This window comes from Prunus dulcis, chromosome 3 (assembly GCF_902201215.1).
Source record: "Prunus dulcis chromosome 3, ALMONDv2, whole genome shotgun sequence".
Classification (NCBI taxonomy): domain Eukaryota; kingdom Viridiplantae; phylum Streptophyta; class Magnoliopsida; order Rosales; family Rosaceae; genus Prunus; species Prunus dulcis.
The window spans coordinates 18,514,425-18,537,136 of record NC_047652.1 but is presented as its reverse complement, the minus strand read 5'-3'; the positions used below and the strand labels follow the sequence as shown (position 1 = coordinate 18,537,136).

The following is a 22,712-nucleotide window of genomic DNA, read 5'->3' as shown; positions in this document are numbered from 1 at the left end:
CTTGAGTCTCCTCCACCTCCATATTAATACTTATGCCTATTAAATAAACCAATTCATGAAAAACCCAAAGAATAAGACATAAACAGGTGATGTATAAGACTTGGTAATTCTTAGTGGTGAAGATGTTCATGAAAAAGAGTTTAAAATGCCTTCAAAGTCACCTCTCAAACAAGATGTCTTTGTGAAATAACTCCGATGAGAAGAAAAAAGAAGGCGTTAAGAGACTCTCCTGGCCCAACCCTAGACACTCTAAGATCCTTTTTCTAATAACTTGCTTGCTTTAGTAGCCAAATTCCAAAACCAGGGGATGTACAAATTTTTAATGGCTTTGACCAAATCATAAAGAGCCAGAATTTCGATTCTATCCTCTGCTTAAATATTATACAGTCCCTTTCTTCGTAGTCAAAAGGTATTAGATCGACATAATATGATCAACATGTAAGTTCCTTTCTTCTTCCTCCTCAGTTTTGCTACATTACTTCAAACAAATAGAGAGAGAGAGAGAGAGAGAGAGAGAGAGAGAGAGAGAGAGAGAGAGAGAGAGAGAGAGAGGTCAAATTCTAATTTCATGGCGAATTCTAAGCTGCAAGCAATTTGGAACCACCCAGCCGGCCCGAAAACTAGTTCGTTTACTTATCTGATTCCCCTTACTCTACAGATCTCTACATGTTTGTGTTGATCATTTAGCCATATTGTTTTTCTAATTTCTTAATGATGAATTGTTAGTATGAAAGTTTGATATCAAAACATCCCCTGCAGATCATAAAACTGAGTTCTGTACATTAAGTTTTAGTAAGAACCATGCAAATCAGCTACACGGTGCTTTATTATTATTATGCATCAAAGTTATTCAAATTAAAGATCACCACTGAGATTATTATTGATTTTTAATTTTTTTTTAAATCCTCATCAGTGTTCAACAATCCCAGACCTCAGGTTATTGAATTTTCTTATGTCTCGTGTTTCAGTCAACCAAAAATATGAAAACTACTTTTGTGCCTAATACCAATTTTCCCCCTTAATCTTGGGATGGATATTTGTTGTGATGCTAATTGTAAAAGAACATCAGAACCACTCATACATGTGTTTTAATTTTGCAGTCCATTTTTGGGCTCCAACTTTTAAATGGGGCGTAAGCATTGCCAATATTATCGACTCTTCAAAACCACCTGAGCAACTCTCCTACGTTCAGCAATCAGGTTGGTTTAATATATATATATATATATCTCTCTGTTTTTTTTTTTTTTTTTTTTTTGGCCTCTGATAGAAATTTTTGTCATCCCAATTTTATTTTCTCCAGCCCTTACATGCAATGGACTTATATGGGCAAGAAACAGCTTAATAATTACACCAGTAATTAATTCTAAACCTCAGTTCATTAATTTAATGCTTAATTTTTTTTAGGCCAATGATTTTGCAGTATATATAAGTTTTGAGTTTTTTCTTCATTTTGAGATTGCAGAAGAACTGGAATCTTTTCAGTGTCAGTATTGGGATGGCTGCAACTTCCATGTTTCAACTTTCTCGTAAAATTCAGTAAGTAGTGGTCATTCACATATTTTCATTTTCTTTCTTATTTTGAAAAGTAATTACAATGAATTCATCATCATCCATTTCCACAATTTCCAGGCACGACTTATCTCCCAAAAACCAACAAGCTGCTGAAAAGAATAATGAAGAACATCACTTCATCAACTTCTTATAGAGTAACTTGGCATACCAAGTTGGGCACACTCTGATTTGAGTTATGTAAACTGATTATTAGTTTCTTTCTTTTTTTGAAATACAATTTATGGTAAATTAAGAAGAGTGAGATTAAACTCGAGTGTAATGAATAAGCACACCGTGTCCAACTAACCGAATTATGTGTTATAATTACTTGATAATATATATATATATATAATGGATTAATGTTGGATTATGTTTGTCAATAAAGCCCATTTGGTAGCTGTGTCTTGTGCTACGTTTTTCACCAATCACTCCATTTGTAATAAACATTGCTCCAAAAAATACTCTTCTAAAATTAAATGAATATAATAGATAACTAGAAAGTTCTAAATAGAGAAAAAAAAAAAAAAAAACTTACAAAAATCTAGAAAGTTCACTAGCTTGGCCGCGGTAAATAATCCTTTATTCCCTATGGCCATGCGCCAGCACATACGTAACATGCGGTCAACTACGCACTGCTGTTAATGTTAGCACTAGTCCCACATATTACTAAGGCACGCTGCCTCTTATCCTGCGCTCCCATTCCTATATAAGCAATTGATCGTCAAAATTCCATTACCAGTTTACGTCTTTAAAATTGAGCTGATATATAGGACAACGTAATTCTCAGAATATCCGCTTCTCAGAAAGACAGAGTTCGATCATAATCTGAGTAAGTCATCTGAATTCTCAATCTGGGTTTCTTCAATTATGGATTTTTCTTTCATAATTTTATTATTGAGGCTTAATTGGTTTCAAAAATCTCTGTACTATTCAATTTAGTTCGTTCATTTCTATGCCTATGGATGATGTCGATGGTTTGAAAACTGTTTGCCCATTTATTTTTTCTCAGTTTGAGCTGATTTTCATTGAAATTTCAGGTGAATTCTTGTTTTCCACTTTATGGGGTGCTTTGATTACCGCTAAAGTGGAAAACTTTATGTGGGTTTTCTCTGTCATTTCAAAATTTTGATGGTGGAATGAAGAAATGATAGTTTTCATTGGGCTATTTAAAAGACTGATGATTTTCACTTAGCTTTCTTCATTATTGCATTTCAGTAAATAAAGTTTAAGAATTTAAGTATGCATCTTGTATAAGTAATTTGGTTTGTTGGTAAATCTGCATTGCATACATGCTTATATATCAGAAGTTGACATTTTCCCTTTGGCTCTATAGCTATTATTATTAAAGACAATAAACATGCTGCATGCACATAATCAAAAACATTTCTCACACCGTGTTTTGCAGGACAACATGCAAGATCCACAAGTTGAACACAACATTTGGGTCATATGGAGAGGAAAGAAGTTTAATGTGGAGATCAACGCCGGTGCTACTCTCAAGGACCTCGGGCATGAACTGCAAAAGTTAACTAATGTCAAAGCAGATACGTTGAAGCTAATTGTTCCACAGTTTTCTGATAAAAGCTCAAAATTGCTATCTCCTTTCTCTGATGAGCATGAGAAGTTGAGTTTAGAGGAAACTTCAATCATTGAGGTATCATATTTAGTTGTCTAAAAAATATCTAGATATGGATACTGCTTATGGAGTTGGGTTATTGTATAGATCTGATAACTTGTCCCAAAAGAAGTTCAATGTCAGCTACTTAGATGGCAAGACGGCACATTTAAGCGCCCTTTCGATTTCTGTTCAACTTTGACTAATGATGTGCAATGGATTTATTTAACGGGATAATCTCGCTATTTGATTGAATTTCTATGACTGAACTTTCTGAGTTCTTGCATGATAACTGATTGCTTTTCTTCTTGTTCAGGGAAAGTCCATCAGAATGATGGGAGTGTCTGAACATGAGGTTGATGAAGTTTTACAACACGCAAAGACAAACTTAAGGATAGCTGGATTTGATGAAGAGGAAATGAGATTGAGGCAGCGAATGTCATACAGGCCTCATACTCTGAAACTTCCTCAAGGACCTTATATCTTTTGTGATTTCCGAACACTTCAACTTCCAGGAATTGAGGTATTCTAAAATTATGCATGAGGGAATGTGAAGATATTGCAATTATCAATTTTTGGTAGAGGCTTTTAACTTCAACTTCTTGTTACTTGTCTGCAGTTGAACCCTCCGGTGTCAGAGGCCTTGAAAAGAATGCACATGCTTGCTGCAGATCCTGGAATTATTTCTGTCATGAACAAGGTATCATTGAATGCATTTTCTCACACTTGTATAAACAGAATGTCCAGTATGCTGTGCATATGATTCCATGGTATACTCTTATGTCCCTGCTGATAATTTATCTTTACATTGTTCTTTTTAAAAGCATCGTTGGCGTGTGGGAATCATGACTGAGATGGCCCCTGTTGGTTATGTTGGCATAAGTCCCAAATGCATCCTTGGCTTCAATAAGGTAATCACACTCTAAACATCAGAATATATAATGAAATTAGTAGCAATAGTGTTTTCTCTTTTCTTTTAATTTCTGATTGACACTTGGTTGCTGTTGCAGAACCACGGGGAGGAGATATCTCTGCGCCTTCGAACTGATGACCTTAAGGGTTTCAGGAAATATGAAAGCATCAAGAAAACTCTTTTGCATGAGCTTGTAAGCTATATATTTACCACATTTTCACTGTGTGCACATATTTTGTGAGGGTACATTATTTGTCTGCAGAAGCTTTGTGTGGTGTATGCATATGATTACATGATATGGTGTTATGGTTTTAGGGGCCTTATAGTTTTCTTATATTCATTTCAGGCTCACATGGTATATTCTGAACATGATGCGAACTTCTATGCTCTGGATAAACAGGTAAAAAAAAAAATACGGTGTTCATATGTGAGAGTGTGCATGTTTAGGCTTCCGTGGTTGTTTCCACCTTAGTTTCCTTCATTAAATTTAATGTTATTTCTGTTTAGTTGAACCAAGAAGCTGAAAGTTTAGATTGGACGAGATCAAGAAGTCACACACTGAGTGGAGTGCAGTATTCAGAACATTATGAAGAAAATTTCTATGTTGGAGGCAGAAGTAATTCTTCTCAGAAGCTTGGAGGAAATATGTCAGATCGGCTTCCAAATGCTCGTACATCTTCAGTGGCTGCTGCTTATCAACGTCTAGCAACTGCTTCTCATGATAGTGTGTCCGAAGTACATGAAGAATCACACCCTGATGATTCCATCCAAAAAGAATCCAGCCATATGGATTTTGTGGGAAAAGGAAACTTGGAGATCGGAAGTTCACACAAAATTCAGTGGAAACCTGATATGGAGCCTGATCCTGATGACCAGTCTGGTAATGAGAACAATTTTGAGCCCAGTCCTGATGAATCTTCCTCACAATCTTCGGGAAGCAGGACCCTTTTTGGACAAGATTTCAGTGAGTCTATGATGTCTCAACTTGTGTCGCATTCGGTAAGTAACAGGAAGTTGGAAGGGACAGAGTGTCGTGAAGAACCAGATGCTGATTACATGGAAGCTTGCTTGAAGCATGATGTTGTAGCTGAACCTGAACCTTTTCACTCTCATGAGATGGAGATTTTGGAAAGCAGGATTCAGCCAAGGAATAATGCTGACGAACCTGATCCTGATGACTTGGATGCAAAACCAGATGATTTAGGATGTGGTTCTTATGGAAATATCATAAGACCTAACCATGATGATTCTTTGGTTAGTGAAACTATCACATATGAAGCCCATCCAAGGTTGGTTCATAATGAACCTGATCCTGATGATTCTCAATCAAATGGAGTCATTCAGGTAGAGCCTGATCCTGATGATTCTCAATCAAATGGAGTCATTCAGGCAGAGCCTGATCCTGATGATTCTCAATCAATTGGAATCATTCAGGCGGAGCCTGATCCTGATGATAATTTGGTGCATCCACGGGAAATATCCAGAATGCAGATTGATGAACCTGATCCAGATGATGAAGAATTTCAAAGAATTCAAGACCCTGTGACAGTTTTTTGTAAACGCTTACAGGAGAACATTGAGTTGCTGCAAGCTGAGGTTAATCCCACACAGGCTACCGCAGTCCTCCAAACTCTTTTTAAGATAACAAGGTACAGTAATCTAATTTGACTTTTAGCTTGTAGCCTTCCTCCATGCACATATAGAAGTTTTTCGATTGGTGTATCATCAGCCGGTTTTATCTTTCTTTTTTTTTCTTTTCTTTTTTTTTTCTTTTTTTTTTTTTTGGTACAACAAGCATGGGATGGGTCACATTTATATCCAGTCTTTTGCCTTGAAGCAACTTATAGAACTCAGGAAGCCCCTAGAAATAAACTGCATTGTTATGTCAATCTGTTGTTGTACCTTTCTACATTGAGTTGTTCATCGTGGCTTATCCAGATTCTTTGCAGGAATGTGCTCGAACACCCAGGTGAGATTAAATACAGAAGACTGCGCAAGGTACAGCATTGTTACCCTGAATAATGTGTCATTTTACCTTTAATATTGGAGTTTCCTCCTCGTTAAATGTTTCTCCTAATAGCTGACGGGTGATATATTGCAGGCTAACCCAGCAATCCAAAGGAATGTGGCAAACTACAAAGGTCTGAAACTTCTCTTACATCTGGATTTTATTTTTATTAATCTGGTTTAAGGAATATTTCCCATATTTAAATGAAAAATGAGCAACTTTTAACCTTCCCCCCCTTTTTTTTGTGATTTTAGCTGCCATGGCTATCCTTTTCCTGATTGGCTTCAATGAAAATGTTGTGGATGACATTGGAAGACCAGAAACTTATCTAGTGTTGAAGCGGGATGATCCAGGCTTATTATGGCTTGCCAAGTCCTCCCTTGAGACATGTATTACTTTCTAGTCCTGGAAATATCAACATATGGAGTTCTACCTGAAGGCTACAATTGAAGCAAAAAGAGTTTGCTCTATTTTTTCTCTCCTGTATTGTGCTTCATGTAATGCATGCTTGGTTGTACATTTGATTGTAACGTGTTTAAGTAGATGTATACATATGGCTTGTTCCACACTGACTCTACTACTTTTAGGCCAATAAATAAATAGTTTTGTATCTTTGTATTGGCCTCCTTTGCTGAAAAAAACTTATATATAACGGGTATATTACTGTTTTGCTATCTCATATTTTCTTCTTCTTCTTCTTTGTCCTCGAGATTTGGGATGTTCTGGGATGCCAAATTTGATGAACCCCACCAGCCATGTTTATTTATTTTTAATTTTATTAATTTTCTTTTTAAATATATTATACTTAAATTTTATATTAAAATTAATTATTTTTAACGTAATATTAAATAATTTTTAATTAATAAAATTGACAGAAATTGAGACATTGGACTTGATTTGTTAACAGCTGCAAATACGGTACCAATTGGCCTCATTTTTGTAGTCGAGCAACATTGAATCGACGAGATTGCTAGTGTACAATTGCTTAGACCTGGCAATATCATACACGACACGAATTCGTAAAAAAAATTCAGTATTCGAGTTTGTGTTATGGTGTCGTGTTGCTATCGTATCAACCCGTTAGCCACATACGATAGCAACACGATAAGTTATCGTGTTGTATCGTGTAAATTCACGAATATTCGTTAACCCATTAAGCTCATGGACATTTTTATAAATTTATCTTCTTTTTTTCCTTTTTTTCTTCTTCTCTTTCTTCTCTTTTGTCTCTTCCTCCCCCATTCCACCGATTCTCTCACTTTCCCATCTCTTTCTCTCTCTCTCTCTCTCTCTCCCCCTTCAAAACCCAGCAACCTTTGAGATTTCCTCTTCTCTCCACTTGAGAGTCTTAAGCAGCCTCAACACCACCAAGCCATCCGAGCCACCTCCCCCTTCTGTCTCCCTCCCTCACCGATCAATCCCACCTATTCCCTCACGTTCTCCGATGACTCTTCCTCCTCCACTCCCACCATCTTCACTCCCCAAACTTTTGAGGGCCACTCGCACGACATCTCCAATCTCACCTTCGAGCTTGTCTATGGCTTGTGTTGATTTTTTTTGCACTGGTTGATTTTTTAATTGTTTAAAATTTCTGTTTTTGTTTTTATTTTTATTTTTAATTCTAAACGGATTATTGGATCGTGTGTCGTGTGATTCGAAAATCGTAACAGATCGTGTTCGTATTTAATATTTTCAACTCGTTTTTTTATCGTGTCAACTCGTTAAAAAAGCAGGTTGACACAAACACCGACAAAACGAACAGGAATGTCAGGTCTAAATTGCTGTGGCGACACCCAACAGAGGCAGATGTAGAGAAAGAGTTTTGGAAGAGGTAAAAGAAAGGTTTTAGTTACCGTTTGGTTCACGAAACCAAATGAATTTGAGGAGAAATTACTGTCATTTCCGGAGGGATGGAAGGGATGGGAAATGAAGGTTTTAGGCCCCGTTTTGTTACTGTGTCTCACTATTCTCTTTCTTTTTCTTTTTTCCTCTTCTCTTTCTTCTTCTCCTCCCCCATTCACCCGGTTCTGTGTCTGCTCCATCTCTCTCTCTGTCTCACTCTCTCTTTCTCTCCGACTCACGCTCTCACTCTCTCTCTGGGTTCCTTGGTCTACTAGGAGATCAAATCACCCCATTCCCCGATTCTCTCTCTCTCTCTCTCACTGGTAGATTTTTTTTTTGCTACAATGAAATCAGCACGAACAGCTTGGAGAAAAGCGATTCTATCCTCGAAGGCGTCCAGAGTGTCTTTAGCTTCGGAAGAGTCGAGGATTGCCAACTTGTTCTCGTCGATCTCTCCTCCCACGGTTCTCGTACTGCCAGGCTTCTCCAGGAACTCTCTTTCTTTTTCTTTTGGAAGAGGAGAAAGAAAAGTTTTAGGTTAAGCCACATATGTGGGTCGGGATGCACCCACATTAGGATTTTCTCCTTAATAAAACCATCCCAACGCATATGTTGGCTTATTAACCTAAAACCTTTCTTTCAACTCTTCAAAAACTCTCCCTCTACATCTGCTTCTGTTGCTGTGGTATACTAGCAAAACATGATGCCGATTCTGATGAAAGGGCACGAGAGGCCCTTGACGTTTTTGACATACGACAGGGAGAGGGACCTCCTTTTATCCTGCGGCAAGGACCACAGGGTGTGTGGTTCGCCGACAATGGCGAGCGCCTCGGCACCTATCGCGGCCACAACGGTGCCGTTTGGTGTGGTGATTTCACAAGAGACTCCGCGCGCCTCATCACCGGCAGCGCGGATCAGACCGCCAAGCTGTGGAACGTTCAGACCGGTGAGCAGCTATTCACCTTTAATTTTGACTCCGGCGAGATCGGTTGATCTCTCAGTCGGCGATAGACTCGCAGTCATAACCACCGACCCTTTCATGGAGCTCTCTTCTGCGATTCACGTCAAGCGCATCGCCAAAGACCCTGCAGATCGTAACATTCTCTTCCTAGCTTTTCAATTTTTACATAATAATTGAATTATGAGTCATCGGTGGTTTCAATATTTTCAGAGGTTGGTGAATCGGCTCTGATACTCAAAGGACCTCAGGGAAGAATACAAAGGGCTGTTTGGTGGCCTTTGAACAGAACCATCATAAGCGCCGGAGAAGACGCTGTTATTCGTATTTGGGACTCGGAGGTGACTATTGGCTATGATGTTATTCGATACTTGCATTGGAAATTCGGAATCTTTTCGTTTATTGTCTAAGTTTTGTTTTCCATTCTTTCCAATTTGCAGACTGGCAAACTGCTAAAGGAGAACGATAAGGAAGTGGGTCACAAAAAGGCGATTACATCACTTGCAAAATCTGTTGATGGTTCGCATTTCCTCACTGGCTCGCTCGATAAATCGGCCAAGGCACTGCGTCTCATAAACTCAGTCTTTTTGTTTCTATTGAGTTGTAGCTTCTGTATTTGTACTGATTTTGTGTTTTCTGCTGCAATTTTTCAGCTTTGGGATATTAGAATGTTGACGCTTATCAAGACCTACGTGACTGAGCGTCCAGTCAATGCCGTTGCATTGTCTCCTCTTCTTGATCATGTATGTTATTGTAATCTCTCTTTTTTCACTAGTTACTGATATTCGGAAAATTGTCATCGTTTTGGTTTCCTTTCCATTTTCTGAAAAATACCCGTCTCATTAGCATGTCAACTTGTTTTGAGTCAACAAGTTCCCACGTATTAAGATAATAGTGGGTTGAGTACAAATATGATTACATGCATTCTACCAGTCGCATACTCAATAATTTGCGTGTTTAAGTTTCTAGTTTTAAATTTGATGAATGGATGATACTTACTAAAGACACGTTCCTTATATGCACTGTTTTTCCTTGTTCATTATACAAGTCTTTTTCTTTTTCTCAAAACAAAATTCCTTATGTGCTGTCCAGGTGGTACTTGGTGGTGGTCAGGATGCATCAGCTGTCACCACAACTGATCATCGTGCTGGGAAATTCGAAGCCAAATTCTATGACAGGGTAAACCTTACTACTTTTGTTTATATTTTTTGTAGTAGGTTGTTGTCACTTCAATACATCATATTTTTTTCCCCAATGACATATGTATAGGTTCTTCAAGAAGAGATTGGAGGTGCTAAAGGGCATTTTGGACCCATAATTGGTTTTGTTGCTTTCATGAATACATAAGGAGCAAATTCTTCTTAATTAGAATTGGACTGCATTTTAAGTATTCATTGTGATATATTTGTACATGAACAATTTGTTTAGCTCCAAAAAGTTATTTTAACTATAGAACCGAGATGAAATTGTGCATAACTTTTATACATGCTATCCTGCATATGTACCTGGTTAAAAGTCTTTAAAAGGGTGCTAGAGTTTAATTTATGTGGTAGGTATGGCGGTATTAATGTTTCTCAACTGATAAGTGGGTTATTATCTGCCTGTTTGCATTGAGAAAATTGTCATGGATAGGAATTTCATGTTTCTGTAATCAGAAGTATTTTAGCATTACTGTCCTTTTGTTTGTGTAATGATTTGTTTATTTTATTGTATTTTGTAACTGTCAGTTTCTCAAGTGGAGGAGAGGATGGTTACGTACGTCTACATCACTTTGACTCAGATTACTTCAACATCAAGATTTAGGTTGCAGCATACTTTGATATCAATTCTCACTTTGGAGCGTGCTGGAAAAGCTATTTCGCCCTTACCCAAACCATCTGTTTCCAGCAATTATTTCTGTAGTTCTGATGTTGGGATTAAACAACCATGTTCTGTATTTGCTTAAGAAGTATTGTGTTACATTCTTTCATTTTCTGGTCTTAGAGCATTTCTACCCATTTGTCATGGCAAAAGGCAACTAGAGGCCAGGGTTGGTACTATTCACATGAATGGTGCTTGTCATAGCAATTTTTTTTGGTTGATTTTTCACCCATTGCTATGGCAAGTTGGCAACTACTATTAACATGAGATATAAGAAGATGAATTTGTTTAGAGTTTTGGTGTGGGGAAGTGAAGAATATGGCAAGCTATTTATATTTTTAAAAAAATTTTGAATTTTTGAATTTTTATAAAAAATTTAGTTGCTGACGTCATTAATGATGTCACAACCCTAAGACAACAGCTCAAGTTGTTTTTGCCTTCGGGAGTTTCAGGGCTTGTGGAGCCCATGCCTTGCTTGGGCTGTTTTGTACTGTCGGAAACTGCTTCTTTGTTCCTAGGCCCCCCTCACCCAGGCTGGGGGGCTCTGCTGGGACTGCTCTTGAGTGTGTGGAATAGGCTATCCAATCCGATCTGATAACTCGTTAACTAATTGAACATGAGCCCAGTTAATCCAAGTTGGTGATAATTTGATTGCCTTAATACGATCTTAAATTGTGTTTAAATTTATGTTTATTGTAAATGTTGTATATATTTGCACGAGTATGTCAAATAGAGATGTGTTTATCATTAATTTTCCCAATTTTGTATTTGGAATGGATTATGATACAAGCCAATCCAATCCCAGATTGGATCCGTTTAGATGAAAGCATTTGTCAACAGAAAAAACCACTTTCAACATAAGGGAAATAAATCAGGAGAATATTTGGATAGGATAATCAGAGTGAAAGAGTGAAAATGAAACTCTCCACCTTCAATTCTGATCAAGCAAAAAGTTCATTGGTGAGATGATATTAAACATTTGGACAACATTTTTCACTCAAGTAATTAGCACTACTGGCTTTGCATGGCACAGTGTTGCGGTTGCTGCTATCATACTTGGTGTGTAATGGGGAAACCTCCCTCCTTGATGCTGTTGCGACAAGTTACCTAAATTTCTGTCCGGAGCACATAGAAGTCCGATAACCTTTTCAGCAGCAACGATCTGTTTTTCTCGGAGGCCATCGTTGTGTATCAAATTCCTGTGGTGGATCATATATACTTGGGTTATAAATCCCCCGTCTTTCAGTAATTAAACTACAGAGGAAAGAGATCATGCTTGAATGAAAACAAATAAAACTTACAAAAAAGATGAGGCTAGGTTTGTTGGAGTACATGCTTGAAAGAGAGCCTCGGGTAGGGAGATGGTACTTTATAACGCATAATCCACTCAGTTAGGAAATGTAAGCGACTACGCATGGTAGCCGTGCAAGCTGCAACTCCAAAGCAACTGTTCCAGAAGCAAATAACGCAACACTACTTGCCTGCAGGTCGACATGAGTAACAAGTTTGAGCATGAATAGACAAATTAATAAAGCACGCATTCCAAATTACGGAGTCTGAAAACTTTGATTTAGATATGCTCAGATTCATTCGCTGTTGGCTATCAAACAAAGTGACGAAAAATTAATACACTGCAGTGAACTTTGCTAGCAGCCCGATTACTTGTCAACTCTAGATATTTAAAAATTTTGCATATACAAACCAGCCTTCTAGTATGTTCCGGCTAAAGGAGAAATTGGTTGGACTTAATTAGAACCCATACTGCGACAACAAAGGTGATTTTTTAATTCACATCCATCGGAATCGATAGATCAAACTTTCTGAGAAATATGTTATGAAAATTTAAAACTAAGGACTCGTTTAATAACCATTTCAATTTTAGTTTTTAGTTTTCATTTTTTGTACTAGAGTATAGAAAAAAATGAGAGTGAGGATAAGATTGAGAGAGAGGATGAGAGGGAGTAGTAACAAAAGTGAAAACAAAATCTTGAAAGTGAAAACAATTTGAAATAGATTTCAATTTTTATTTTATTTTCACTTTTGTTACCCCTCTTTTCCATCCTTTCCTCTCATCTTCCCTCTCAATCTCATCTTCACTCTCATTCTCACTTCTATCCTCCCTCTTTTTCCTCTATACTCTAGCACAAAAAATAAAAAATAAAAACTATAATTGGAATGGTTATCAAACGGGCCCTAAAGTGAGAATCCTATATCATTCACAAGAAAGGTGATTCAGTTCACTTTATACTGAATGCATCATATTTTTGGTGCAGGGATCCTCCTGGAATCAATATAGCAGGAACAGGCCACTTGTTAGTGATTGGCACAGGAAGATGTCAGGTAAACCATTGTAAATAACAATTGGTGTTTTTATATTCAGACTCTCCCTGCAAGTTAACCCCTCTTTTCTCTTATACAAGGAGGCGACTTTTATTTTGATGAAGAATTGCCACCATCCACCGCTTCCTATTACTAGCACAAACTCAAAGACCAGCCAGTCAAGGAAGCCTTTTGCATGCTCCATCTCTTATATTTATCCAATTAGGGAGTGAAAATGCAACAAACCTCAGTGACAGGAGCTTCTTGGGCCTTGGATGACCTCCTAAAGACCTCAATAACAGTAAATCTGCTCCTGTATATTTTCCATGCAATCAATGAGCAACTTTAGAGAAATACAGCCACCATTTAATAGTATCACACCGACCAATCACCCACTTTTACCAATGCTTTTTATCCTTCATCATAATACTTCTACGGAACATAGAGAAGGGACGGATTGGAAAGGTTGCAATAAGTGCAACCAGAGCTGAGTTTTGGAAATGCAAATCCTATTAAGCTTGGGTCAGAGGTCTCATGGACGTTGGCAATAACATCAAAATTAAGCAGACAAAATTTACAAGAGTAGAGGTAGTGAAGATAACTTTGTATTAGGCCATGCGTGAATGAAAAAAATAGTTCCGCTTAAAGAACTGAAACTAGAGAAAAGAAAGACATCCATCCTTATCACCCTGTCAAATCTTATATACTGTAGTATGAGCGGTCACTCCCAATTTACATCCAGATATTAATAAAACTCATCGGAGTCAGGCAGGATACTTTGCTCCACAGTTGATCCGCAAAAGGGGTTTTCAAAAACAGGAAATTCAAGAACTATCCATTGAAATATCACTTGTGTTTGAATTTGGTGGACTCGCACCAAAAGTACTCCCGGAGATATCATTTCGAGCCTGGCTGGCTCCAAATGTAAACTCCAGCGGAGGAATATCTAGGGCAGGCCGGGAAAAAATGGAGGTCGTGCCAACATGGTTAAATGCAGGGATAGGAATTGAATCATTAACTCTTGGGAATCCAAAGCTGAACGAAGGTGCAGCTACTACCGGTGGGAAGGCTGGCAAAGTTGGGTTGCCACTACCAGCTGATCCAAAGATCTTCTCCTCATACTCCTGCAGTTGCCGGTAGTAAGCTGCATCCATAAACACAAATGAAAGTCAGAGATGTAAAATTGTTCAAAACTAAGTGTACAACAATGTTCGCTTTGTTTGAAGTATGGACATGTTCTAAGTTTCCTGCAGAGGTCCCTCATCAAAATGAAAGAGGGAAAAACAAAGTGCAATAGTATCTACCCACCCAACCAAATAAACAAATTTCATTCCAGTGTAGTCAACAATATCAGCATTTATCAACCTATGCAAGCAGGCTAGTTTCCAAAATCAAATGTTCTGGCTTGTGTTCCAATATCTAAAGTTATTGTTCAATTGAATGCTCCTTTTAAGAAATGCTGAGACAGATCTTCATTGCATACCTTCACTTAATTCAACAGATGGTCTCCGTTCTTTCACCCACTGGTAACACTGGGCAAGTCTCCATCCTCTGGATTTCATCAAATAAGCTATTACAATAGCCGGCGACCTGTTAGAAAGAACATAAATCTCATGAAATAAACGAGAAAAAGCATTTCCTATGATTAAGGATTTAGTAAAAACCAATAGGCTGGTGGTAGCTAAGCGACATATTAACTGCACTCTAGAGTTGTGTGTGCAACTCAGTGCGCACTTTAGGAATGTACCCAGAAAGTAACTAAAAAGATGTTTTTTTAAAGCATGATTTTCAGTAGTTCACCTATTTTTCCCTGACATGCAGTGCACTAAAACACGAGCTTTGTCCCTTTCACACTGCTCTGCAAAATCAAGCACGCTCCATTCAGTAGGAAATTTAAGCAATAGAATTCAAATGTGAACTGCTATAATAAGGTCCGTCTCATTGTTCCAACTTTCCATTAGCTTTATTGTTTCAAACTTGATTTGCAGCCCTTAGCCCAAAGGTTATAACAAGAAAAGATAACTTGAGAATGGATATTGGGGTAGTTGACAGGTAAATCTATATAACGTTTTTGTGTTGCAAGCATGCTGAACCCAGTGGATGGTACCACAATGTGACAGCATAGTCCACATATTTCGTCAAATAAAGTAAGAATTCAAATAAGGGGACAATTAGGTAGTGTGAATCAAGAAAGCATTCATTGTTATCATAATAAGCAAAACAGGGCCAAGTAAAAGGCTTGCTTAAAAGCTCAGGAACAGTTAAAAACGTTTCTGCCTATAATCTTTACTTGATTCAATCTGTTTAGCTATGAAGTATCCCACATTAAAGAACCCCTCAAGATCGAATTTTTCCAATGTTTCTGTTAACAAGTTTCAATGGCTCCGGAAATACTTTAATCTATCCTATATCAGGAGTTTTTTTATGACGGAGAATCTATAGAAAACCTATAAACCAATAAGCTGAAAATGTACCCAGCTAAATAGAAAGCAACAGGAAAAAAATTTAAATGTGTGGATGTCAGTGAAGGAAGTAAAAGGTATGTCCCAACTATCACTAAAACAATTTCCAATTAGAAAATCCCTGTTATTTAAACATATTATGAGCCAAATTGATTTGCATCAAAACCATATACAGAACTGGCATACATTAACCACATATGCGACCCAAAAAAGGAGTACATACCTAAAAATTGATTTGCATCCTCAAATTGCAAAATTTTGTCATCTTGGAGGTAGTGATAAGTGAAAGAGTTCTTGTAAAGATTTTGACAAGCTGGAACCGTCTGCATATAGAGTGAGAAAAAACATTACACAAGAATGTCAAGCATTTAATTGCTGGAGACTAACTATTTTAAGCACACAAAAAAAAGCTGAGATGTGTACATATATATGCATGTATGTATGTATATGAATGTTTCCACACTAAAATCACATGTTAATTCTCAAAATACAAATCATCAAAAACAACTCAATGACCATATTCCAATAAATTCAGGTCAAGAAGTAAACCACTCATTCTTTATCCAGGTCCATATATACTCATAACTCCAAACACAGCCTTTATACACCTTCCTTAGCCTTCCTATTGTCCTTATAGCTCCTTGAGAACAAAACGAATCTTCCACAATCTAGGATGAACTTTATGTATTGATGCTACTATTTACTTCTTCATGTTGTACTCATGAATATCAACATCAACTCAACTACTTTAAGCTTATAGACACCCTAACTTTTGATCTCAACCACTACATTTAACAAAACATAGATGCTTCCGTAGCTATCTCATTGAATTCTCTGCACACTTCCTCATTCTGCAAGTTCCCTGCAGGTTGAGATCAAGCCACTAGCGCAGATAACATTCACAGCTTTAGTATCTCTTATCCATAAAAAATGGATTAAGTAGAGACAAAGCACGTATCAAACACTCAATACTGTTATCCATTTGACGGTACTCAATAATACTCTGCATACCCGTCCAATTAGCACAATCAACACACGAAAACGAATGCCAATGAAAAAAATCGAACCTTTAAATTAAACTGACTCTTCCAAAACAGCAAGAACCAAACCCAAAACTCGTTCTTGTATTTACAATTTTATTATCAGGCATAAAAAAAACTAAGGTGAAAAGTCTTACGTTTAGAACACGAGAGATTCCCTGAGTCTTGAGAAGCTCAGAGCGCGAAGCGTTATCGTAGCTACCCAAATAGAGAAACTCTGGCACGATCGCAGAAGGAAAGGCACTCACTGTGATCGAAGTTTTGTCAGATAAATCCGGCATTCGATGGCCACAAACCCCACAGACCTCTCCTTCTTCGTATTTGTGATAGTGGCCACAAACCCCACATGGATTCTCCCTCTCCCTCTTCCTCATAGCCTAAGGCAGCGATTAGACACCGACCCAGATGTGAAAAAGACTTCTAAATCACAGAACACCAAAAACCCAGATCAATAAATAGAGAAATCGATGCGGATTGTAAGAGAACGTGCCAAAAAATCAAAGTGGGTCGTTAAAGCTTTCAACTTTGATAAAGCCTGAAGTGGTTAAAACGAAAAAGAGAGATTTATAAAGAGAGCTAGAGACAGAGAGTGAAGAAGTAGAGGGCGTTACAAGGAAGCCTCTTTTTTATCAGATAGACGATGAGTTTTGAGTTCTCGGATTCGCGTTTTGGCTTTGTGCTTCTCTCACTGACAAACGCTGTCCTAATAACGGTGTGATACAGCAGCAGGAGAAAGAAGAAAGACAGGAAAAGCTATGAGATCAGGGCAGTGTCTTTATATATATTTGTTGAATATTTTATTTCATTCCCTATTCACAGAAGACGTGGAAGTCTTAAATGGATAGAAATTAGAACAGACGAGAAATTTTGGGGGTTTTCTATGTTTGTTGGTTAACTTCTTTCTTTTTTTTTTTTTTTTTTTTGGGTCTGAATTGTTTCACTTGCTTTTGTTTTGCTGCTTTGAGATTCTCCTTCTTGTTGTTGAAGGCCGTGTGATAAGAGTACAGAAAAGCCCAGATTTCCTTTTCTTTTGATGATCATCATCCACTGGAGGGCTTTTCCCCAAGCCCCACCCATTAGTACCCAATCATGGTGTTCATTTGGACCACCTATTGTTTTTGGGGCCCATTTACCTCCTCCCCAATCACATCATACCATCTGGATTGTACTGTTCACTATGGATCAATAGCATGGTCATGGTCAACAGCATAGTTTTTGCTCAAGCTTGACGTTATGCATTGCATTGACAAAATTGACCCTTTACACTTGGTCAAACTTCACTATACCTAAAAGAGAATGTGATAAAATATTTGTAGTATCTTTCAGAATCAAAGTGACATCAATTCTATACACCAATTTTCCTTTGTACTGCTACGTTTCTAGTAGTTGTTAATGAAACACTTGAATTGCATTATGTTTCGATTTTTTTTCTTGCATTGTATTTCACATTTTAAAATGAGACGGACAAGAGTTCAACTCTTATCGTAAATACATAAAAATATCTTTATTGTTGAAATTATAGTCAATATATTGATAAGATGATGCCATTATACCATAAAAAAACAATTTAATGGATTGTGTGAATATATGAATAAATACTTTACAACTATAAAGACACTGCAAGTCAAGAAATATTATTAGATCAAGTATCAAGAATAACTAAAGGAAACATTTTTTTCATCAAAAATAAAAAATAAAAAAGGAAACATTTCATGGGTTGCATGCGCATGATGGTAAGGGCCAAAGTAAACCCAAATTCCATTGGGTTGAGGCTTTCAGCAAATCAATAGACGAGTCAATCCAGGCAAGCCCAGGAAGATATCTCAACGAAATAAAGTTACGTTGAAAAGAGCCGAACCCAAAGCCATAACCATTGTTTGGCGCTTTGAAAGCTATGGCTGCTCCTGCTTGGCGCAAACTCTTCACTCGTCGCATGTCCTCTTCCTTTTTTGACCCCCCTCCACCTGTTCGTTCTCGCAGAGTCGTCGTCACTGGTACTCTCTCTCTCTCTCTCTCTCTCTCTCTCTCTCTCTCTCTCTCTCTCTCTCTCAAATTACTGCAACTTTCTCTCTGCGTGTGTATAATCTTTGGTTTTGCAGGGTTGGGCATGGTAACTCCATTGGGGTGTGGAGTGGAGACTACGTGGAAGAGACTGATAGAGGGTGATTGTGGCATAAGGGCATTGACCCCTCAAGATCTCAAGATGAATGGCTTTGATACAGAGACCCAAACGTACACTTACGACCAGCTCACCTCCAAAGTCGCGGCAATTGTGCCCTGTGGAACCAACCCAGGTGAATTCAACGAGGACTTGTGGTTCAATTTTAAGGTATTAATTTAATTTGGAACTTCCTGATGCTTAACCATGCTATTTTTCAGTATCAAGTATCAATAATTTAATGTTTTTGTGTAAAATGTATTTATGTACGTTTATTTTATGTCAGGAGCATCGTTCAATGGCCAGGTTTATTGGGTATGCTCTATGTGCTGCTGAAGAAGCACTTAAGGATGCTAATTGGATGCCCACCGACCCTGATCAAAAGGAAAGAACGGTAATTGTTAATATTATTAAGTGGGTAAATTTGGAATGAAAGAAAAATGTGGGCATATTTTAACTTATGAATGGCAGGGTGTCTCAGTTGGTGGGGGAACTGGAAGCATCAGTGACATATTGGATGCTGCACAACTGATTTGTGAGAAGGTTGGTTCTTTTAACTACCCTGTAAATGGTATGAACAGATTTTGGTTTTTGCATTTCGATTTCCCCCAATATCTATGCAATGGCCTGGGAAATTGCAGAAAAAATTAACTTGTTTTGCTATTTGTGTTTGTATAACCAGCGTCTTCGTCGGCTTAGTCCTTTTTTCATCCCCCGGATATTAATCAACATGGCATCTGGTCATGTCAGCATGAAGTATGGATTCCAGGTGCGTAAACAACTTGCAAAACTGAGATACATTTTGTTCTGTATGTTATGGGTATTATGTGGACAAAGGGCTGGCTAGGCATGCAACTCCATCACCATATGGACAACACAGGCTCTGATCAGGATTCAGATGGTGCCTTGTCCTCTAGATGCTTCTGATTTCATTGGCCAATTGATTTCTACATATCAGCTTGTTGAGTTTGGTGGGAAGATCACTTAATTCTGATATATTTATTCAAAAAATAAAAATAAAAATGCCCTCTTGGATTGAGTTGCTGGTCATTAGCTGTCATTTTTTTATAAAAATTTTATTTTTATAGTTTGAAGTTGACACCTATCCGTTAAACCATTAGAGTGATGAGTTGGCAAGACTGGCAAGAACTACAACTGGCTGGAACTCGTTAAGCCATGAGTCTTAAATTTTAATTTCAATTTTTCAAACCAAAATGTCCCTCTGTAGTTTGAAGATCATGCAGACTGATTTTCCTATAATAAAACATATATCTGGTGTTATTTTGAACATAGGGACCAAACCATGCTGCAGTGACGGCTTGTGCTACTGGTGCACATTCTTTGGGTGATGCGACAAGGATGATTCAATTTGGAGATTCAGATGTTATGGTGGCTGGAGGCACAGAGTCTAGCATTGATGCTTTATCAATAGCAGGATTTTGCAGGTATATTGTGCCATACATTATAACCCTTTATCTGACTGAGCCATGTACTGCATAAGTGCACAGACCTTCTTTGTTTCTCATTTCGTTTGGTAGCTGTTGCACAGTTTCTTTTACTGCTCATACTGAGTTCACAACATACATTGACTCGTAGCATAGTTGGCTCTGCGTACAAAAGTTAACCTTACTTTTTAAGGCGGCGTACTTTCTCTTCTCAATTTCTAGGTCAAGGGCTTTAACTACAAAATACAACTCTTCCCCTCAAGAATCATCACGACCTTTTGACTGTGGTCGAGATGGGTTTGTGTAAGTACATACTCTTGGAAAGGTTTCTTTACATAGGTTGCTTGTTGCTATTTTGTTTTTTGATGCTTCCTGTTATCTAATCTTTACTTTGAACCCAGGATAGGTGAAGGTTCTGGCATCTTGGTCTTGGAGGTAGTTGAGACATCAATTCTTGAAAATATAATTCTCTAAGGGCTTCTCTTGTATTTCCATTTCTTAATGGTGTATTTGCTTTTGTGTTAATATTTTTCCAATGAAGGAGCTTGAGCATGCAAAGAATAGAGGAGCAAAAATTTATGCAGAAATTCGTGGTTATGGAATGTCAGGTAGTTTACCATAAACACAATAAATTGTATCTGTTTGATAATGCTCTGCTAACATATTAATTTTTGAAGTTATTGACTCTGTACAGGAGATGCACATCACATTACTCAACCACATGCTGATGGAAGAGGTGCCATTCTGGCCATGACGAGTGCCTTTAAACAGGTAAATGGGCATGTATGCACGTTCTTAAAATCATTTTGCTTATCTGAGTGACATCCAAGGATGCCTGTTGCCCCCTACACCCCCCTCCCAAATGGGAATCGTGGATGAAAAATCATGATGTGTGTGTAGTTGACTTGCATAATAATTGCCTCGCATAGAAAAATACTAATTTGGTAGATATAAGATCGTAATGATTGCCCTAACTACATACCTAGAAAGGTCCTTGTTTATGGTGTGATCTAATAGGTGCCCTGAACAAATTCTTCCTGATGTAGTTAATTTTGTGTTGTCAATATACATGCGGAGATAATTGGGATTTATAGTAATGCACCTGCCCTTGACTTGCAGTCAGGTATTCATCCAAAACAAGTGGATTATGTAAATGCCCATGCCACCTCAACACCTTTGGGTAAGTGATTTGGACCTTTAGAAGTTGCTACGCTTTAATGTTTTCAGCTGGTAGCTTTAGAATGCCAGTATGTGCTGAAACTAGTATAGTTGTGGCTTATCTTGTTTTTATGTACTATTCAGGTGATGCAATAGAAGCCAATGCCATCAAACATATTTTCTCTGACCATGCGACATCAGGTGCTTTAGCCTTGTCCTCCACCAAGGTAAATTTAAGTATTTCTGATGTAAAAAACGTAACTTGTGAAGCTCAATATTAAGAAGCTGTAGCTTGTATCTAAGTGGTGTTGTATTCTTGTTTTCTTCGCTTATAAAATTTCAGGGAGCTATTGGTCATCTCCTTGGTGCAGCTGGAGCTGTTGAAGCAATATTTTCTGTTTTGGCCATACACCATGTAAGTTGTTGCTTTGATGATTGAGATGGAAACAAATATCCACAGAAAATATAGCTGACTGATAATATATAGTTTTGAAGGTTCATGGCAAAGTCATGTACCGAACCTTGCCCAGTTGTGCTAACATTCAGAACCAATAGGAGGATTTAAATAAACGAGACAAAACTACAGGACCTGTTTCTCACTTGGATTGTAGTAAACATATCAACTGTTTGTGGACTTCTGTTATTGCATCATGTGAACAAATTAGTGGATTTGTGTTACTGAAAAATTGTCTGCATCAGTGACAGTGACCTTTCTTTTTGATTTGTTGCTTTCCTGTTTGATTGCAGGGAATTGCACCACTAACACTGAATCTCTCAAAACCAGATCCGGTGTTTAATGATGCTTTCATGCCTTTGACGGCTTCAAAGGAAATGCCAATAAGAGCAGCTTTGTCGAACTCTTTTGGCTTTGGAGGAACAAATGCATCCCTGCTGTTTACATCTGCTCCTTGACAAATGGGGTTGGTGATATCTTCTCGTCCAGAATGTATACCACGGGCATCATTCTCTGAATGCAAAAAGATCTGCAATATCCAAACATCTTCTAGAAATGGAGCTGATGGGATATCCAAGTGTCATGGCCATAAATGCAATTTTCTTTCCATAATTTTGAAATTTATTATAGATGAGATTAGTGGTAGTAGGCTAGCCCAACATTTCAGCTGCATTTCAACTGTAATCACGGTTAGCTTGACAGGAGATTACGTAGGTTTTCTTGACAACTTTTCCTCACTAACAGAACTAGCTTTGAGGCTCATGACTTAGGTTTCAAGAGACAGGCCAATGAACCGTTGTTGGCCCAAAGTGAAATAAGTCGAAATGAATATATTGTTGTACTGATAATGTAATTTTGTGTATTAATATTAATATATATATATATATATATATATACATTAATCAATGGAGTGCGGGGATTCGAACTCG

At 37.7% G+C, this 22,712-nt stretch overlaps 4 protein-coding genes and 1 pseudogene across 9 annotated transcripts; 4 read left to right on the top strand and 1 right to left on the bottom strand.

The window, feature by feature from the left end:
• The first annotated feature begins 531 nt into the window (after nucleotides 1-531).
• Nucleotides 532-1,818, top strand: LOC117622887 (mitochondrial pyruvate carrier 4-like). Its single transcript, XM_034353683.1, has 5 exons — nucleotides 532-623; nucleotides 1,101-1,199; nucleotides 1,301-1,353; nucleotides 1,463-1,536; nucleotides 1,630-1,818. Exons 1-5 carry the CDS (start codon nucleotides 569-571, stop codon nucleotides 1,703-1,705), a joined length of 357 nt encoding a protein of 118 aa, XP_034209574.1. The 5' UTR covers nucleotides 532-568; the 3' UTR covers nucleotides 1,706-1,818.
• Nucleotides 1,819-2,248: 430 nt separating this feature from the next.
• Nucleotides 2,249-6,766, top strand: LOC117622702. Of its 4 annotated transcripts, none has more exons than XM_034353464.1 (12): nucleotides 2,249-2,380; nucleotides 2,957-3,205; nucleotides 3,483-3,689; nucleotides 3,786-3,866; nucleotides 3,991-4,077; nucleotides 4,177-4,272; nucleotides 4,426-4,479; nucleotides 4,587-5,409; nucleotides 5,455-5,728; nucleotides 6,029-6,077; nucleotides 6,181-6,220; nucleotides 6,342-6,766. In XM_034353464.1, the coding sequence occupies exons 2-12, from the start codon at nucleotides 2,963-2,965 to the stop codon at nucleotides 6,488-6,490; spliced, it is 2,103 nt and encodes a 700-aa protein (XP_034209355.1). In that variant the 5' UTR covers nucleotides 2,249-2,380; nucleotides 2,957-2,962; the 3' UTR covers nucleotides 6,491-6,766. The 4 variants fall into 4 exon arrangements, with proteins under 4 accessions (XP_034209355.1, XP_034209356.1, XP_034209353.1 ...); XM_034353465.1 differs by having other exon boundaries at nucleotides 4,587-5,423; nucleotides 5,469-5,728; XM_034353462.1 differs by having other exon boundaries at nucleotides 4,587-5,728.
• Nucleotides 6,767-7,341: 575 nt separating this feature from the next.
• On the top strand, nucleotides 7,342-10,856 carry LOC117623342 (annotated as a pseudogene).
• Nucleotides 10,857-13,653: 2,797 nt separating this feature from the next.
• Nucleotides 13,654-17,409, bottom strand: LOC117622889 (protein-tyrosine-phosphatase IBR5). 2 transcript variants are annotated; one of them, XM_034353686.1, is made up of 6 exons: nucleotides 17,180-17,409; nucleotides 16,706-16,988; nucleotides 15,752-15,851; nucleotides 14,867-14,924; nucleotides 14,550-14,656; nucleotides 13,654-14,210 (listed from the first exon to the last, which is right to left on the bottom strand). In XM_034353686.1, the coding sequence occupies exons 2-6, from the start codon at nucleotides 16,940-16,942 to the stop codon at nucleotides 13,891-13,893; spliced, it is 822 nt and encodes a 273-aa protein (XP_034209577.1). In that variant the 5' UTR covers nucleotides 16,943-16,988; nucleotides 17,180-17,409; the 3' UTR covers nucleotides 13,654-13,890. The 2 variants fall into 2 exon arrangements, with proteins under 2 accessions (XP_034209577.1, XP_034209576.1); XM_034353685.1 differs by having other exon boundaries at nucleotides 16,706-17,408.
• Nucleotides 17,410-18,445: 1,036 nt separating this feature from the next.
• Nucleotides 18,446-22,636, top strand: LOC117622088 (3-oxoacyl-[acyl-carrier-protein] synthase, mitochondrial). 2 transcript variants are annotated; one of them, XM_034352623.1, is made up of 14 exons: nucleotides 18,446-18,562; nucleotides 18,668-18,897; nucleotides 19,013-19,120; nucleotides 19,198-19,269; nucleotides 19,409-19,495; nucleotides 20,020-20,171; nucleotides 20,394-20,474; nucleotides 20,573-20,606; nucleotides 20,713-20,779; nucleotides 20,866-20,942; nucleotides 21,291-21,351; nucleotides 21,474-21,556; nucleotides 21,673-21,744; nucleotides 22,077-22,636. In XM_034352623.1, the coding sequence occupies exons 1-14, from the start codon at nucleotides 18,463-18,465 to the stop codon at nucleotides 22,239-22,241; spliced, it is 1,389 nt and encodes a 462-aa protein (XP_034208514.1). In that variant the 5' UTR covers nucleotides 18,446-18,462; the 3' UTR covers nucleotides 22,242-22,636. The 2 variants fall into 2 exon arrangements, with proteins under 2 accessions (XP_034208514.1, XP_034208515.1); XM_034352624.1 differs by lacking the exon at nucleotides 20,394-20,474.
• The last annotated feature ends 76 nt before the right edge of the window (nucleotides 22,637-22,712 follow it).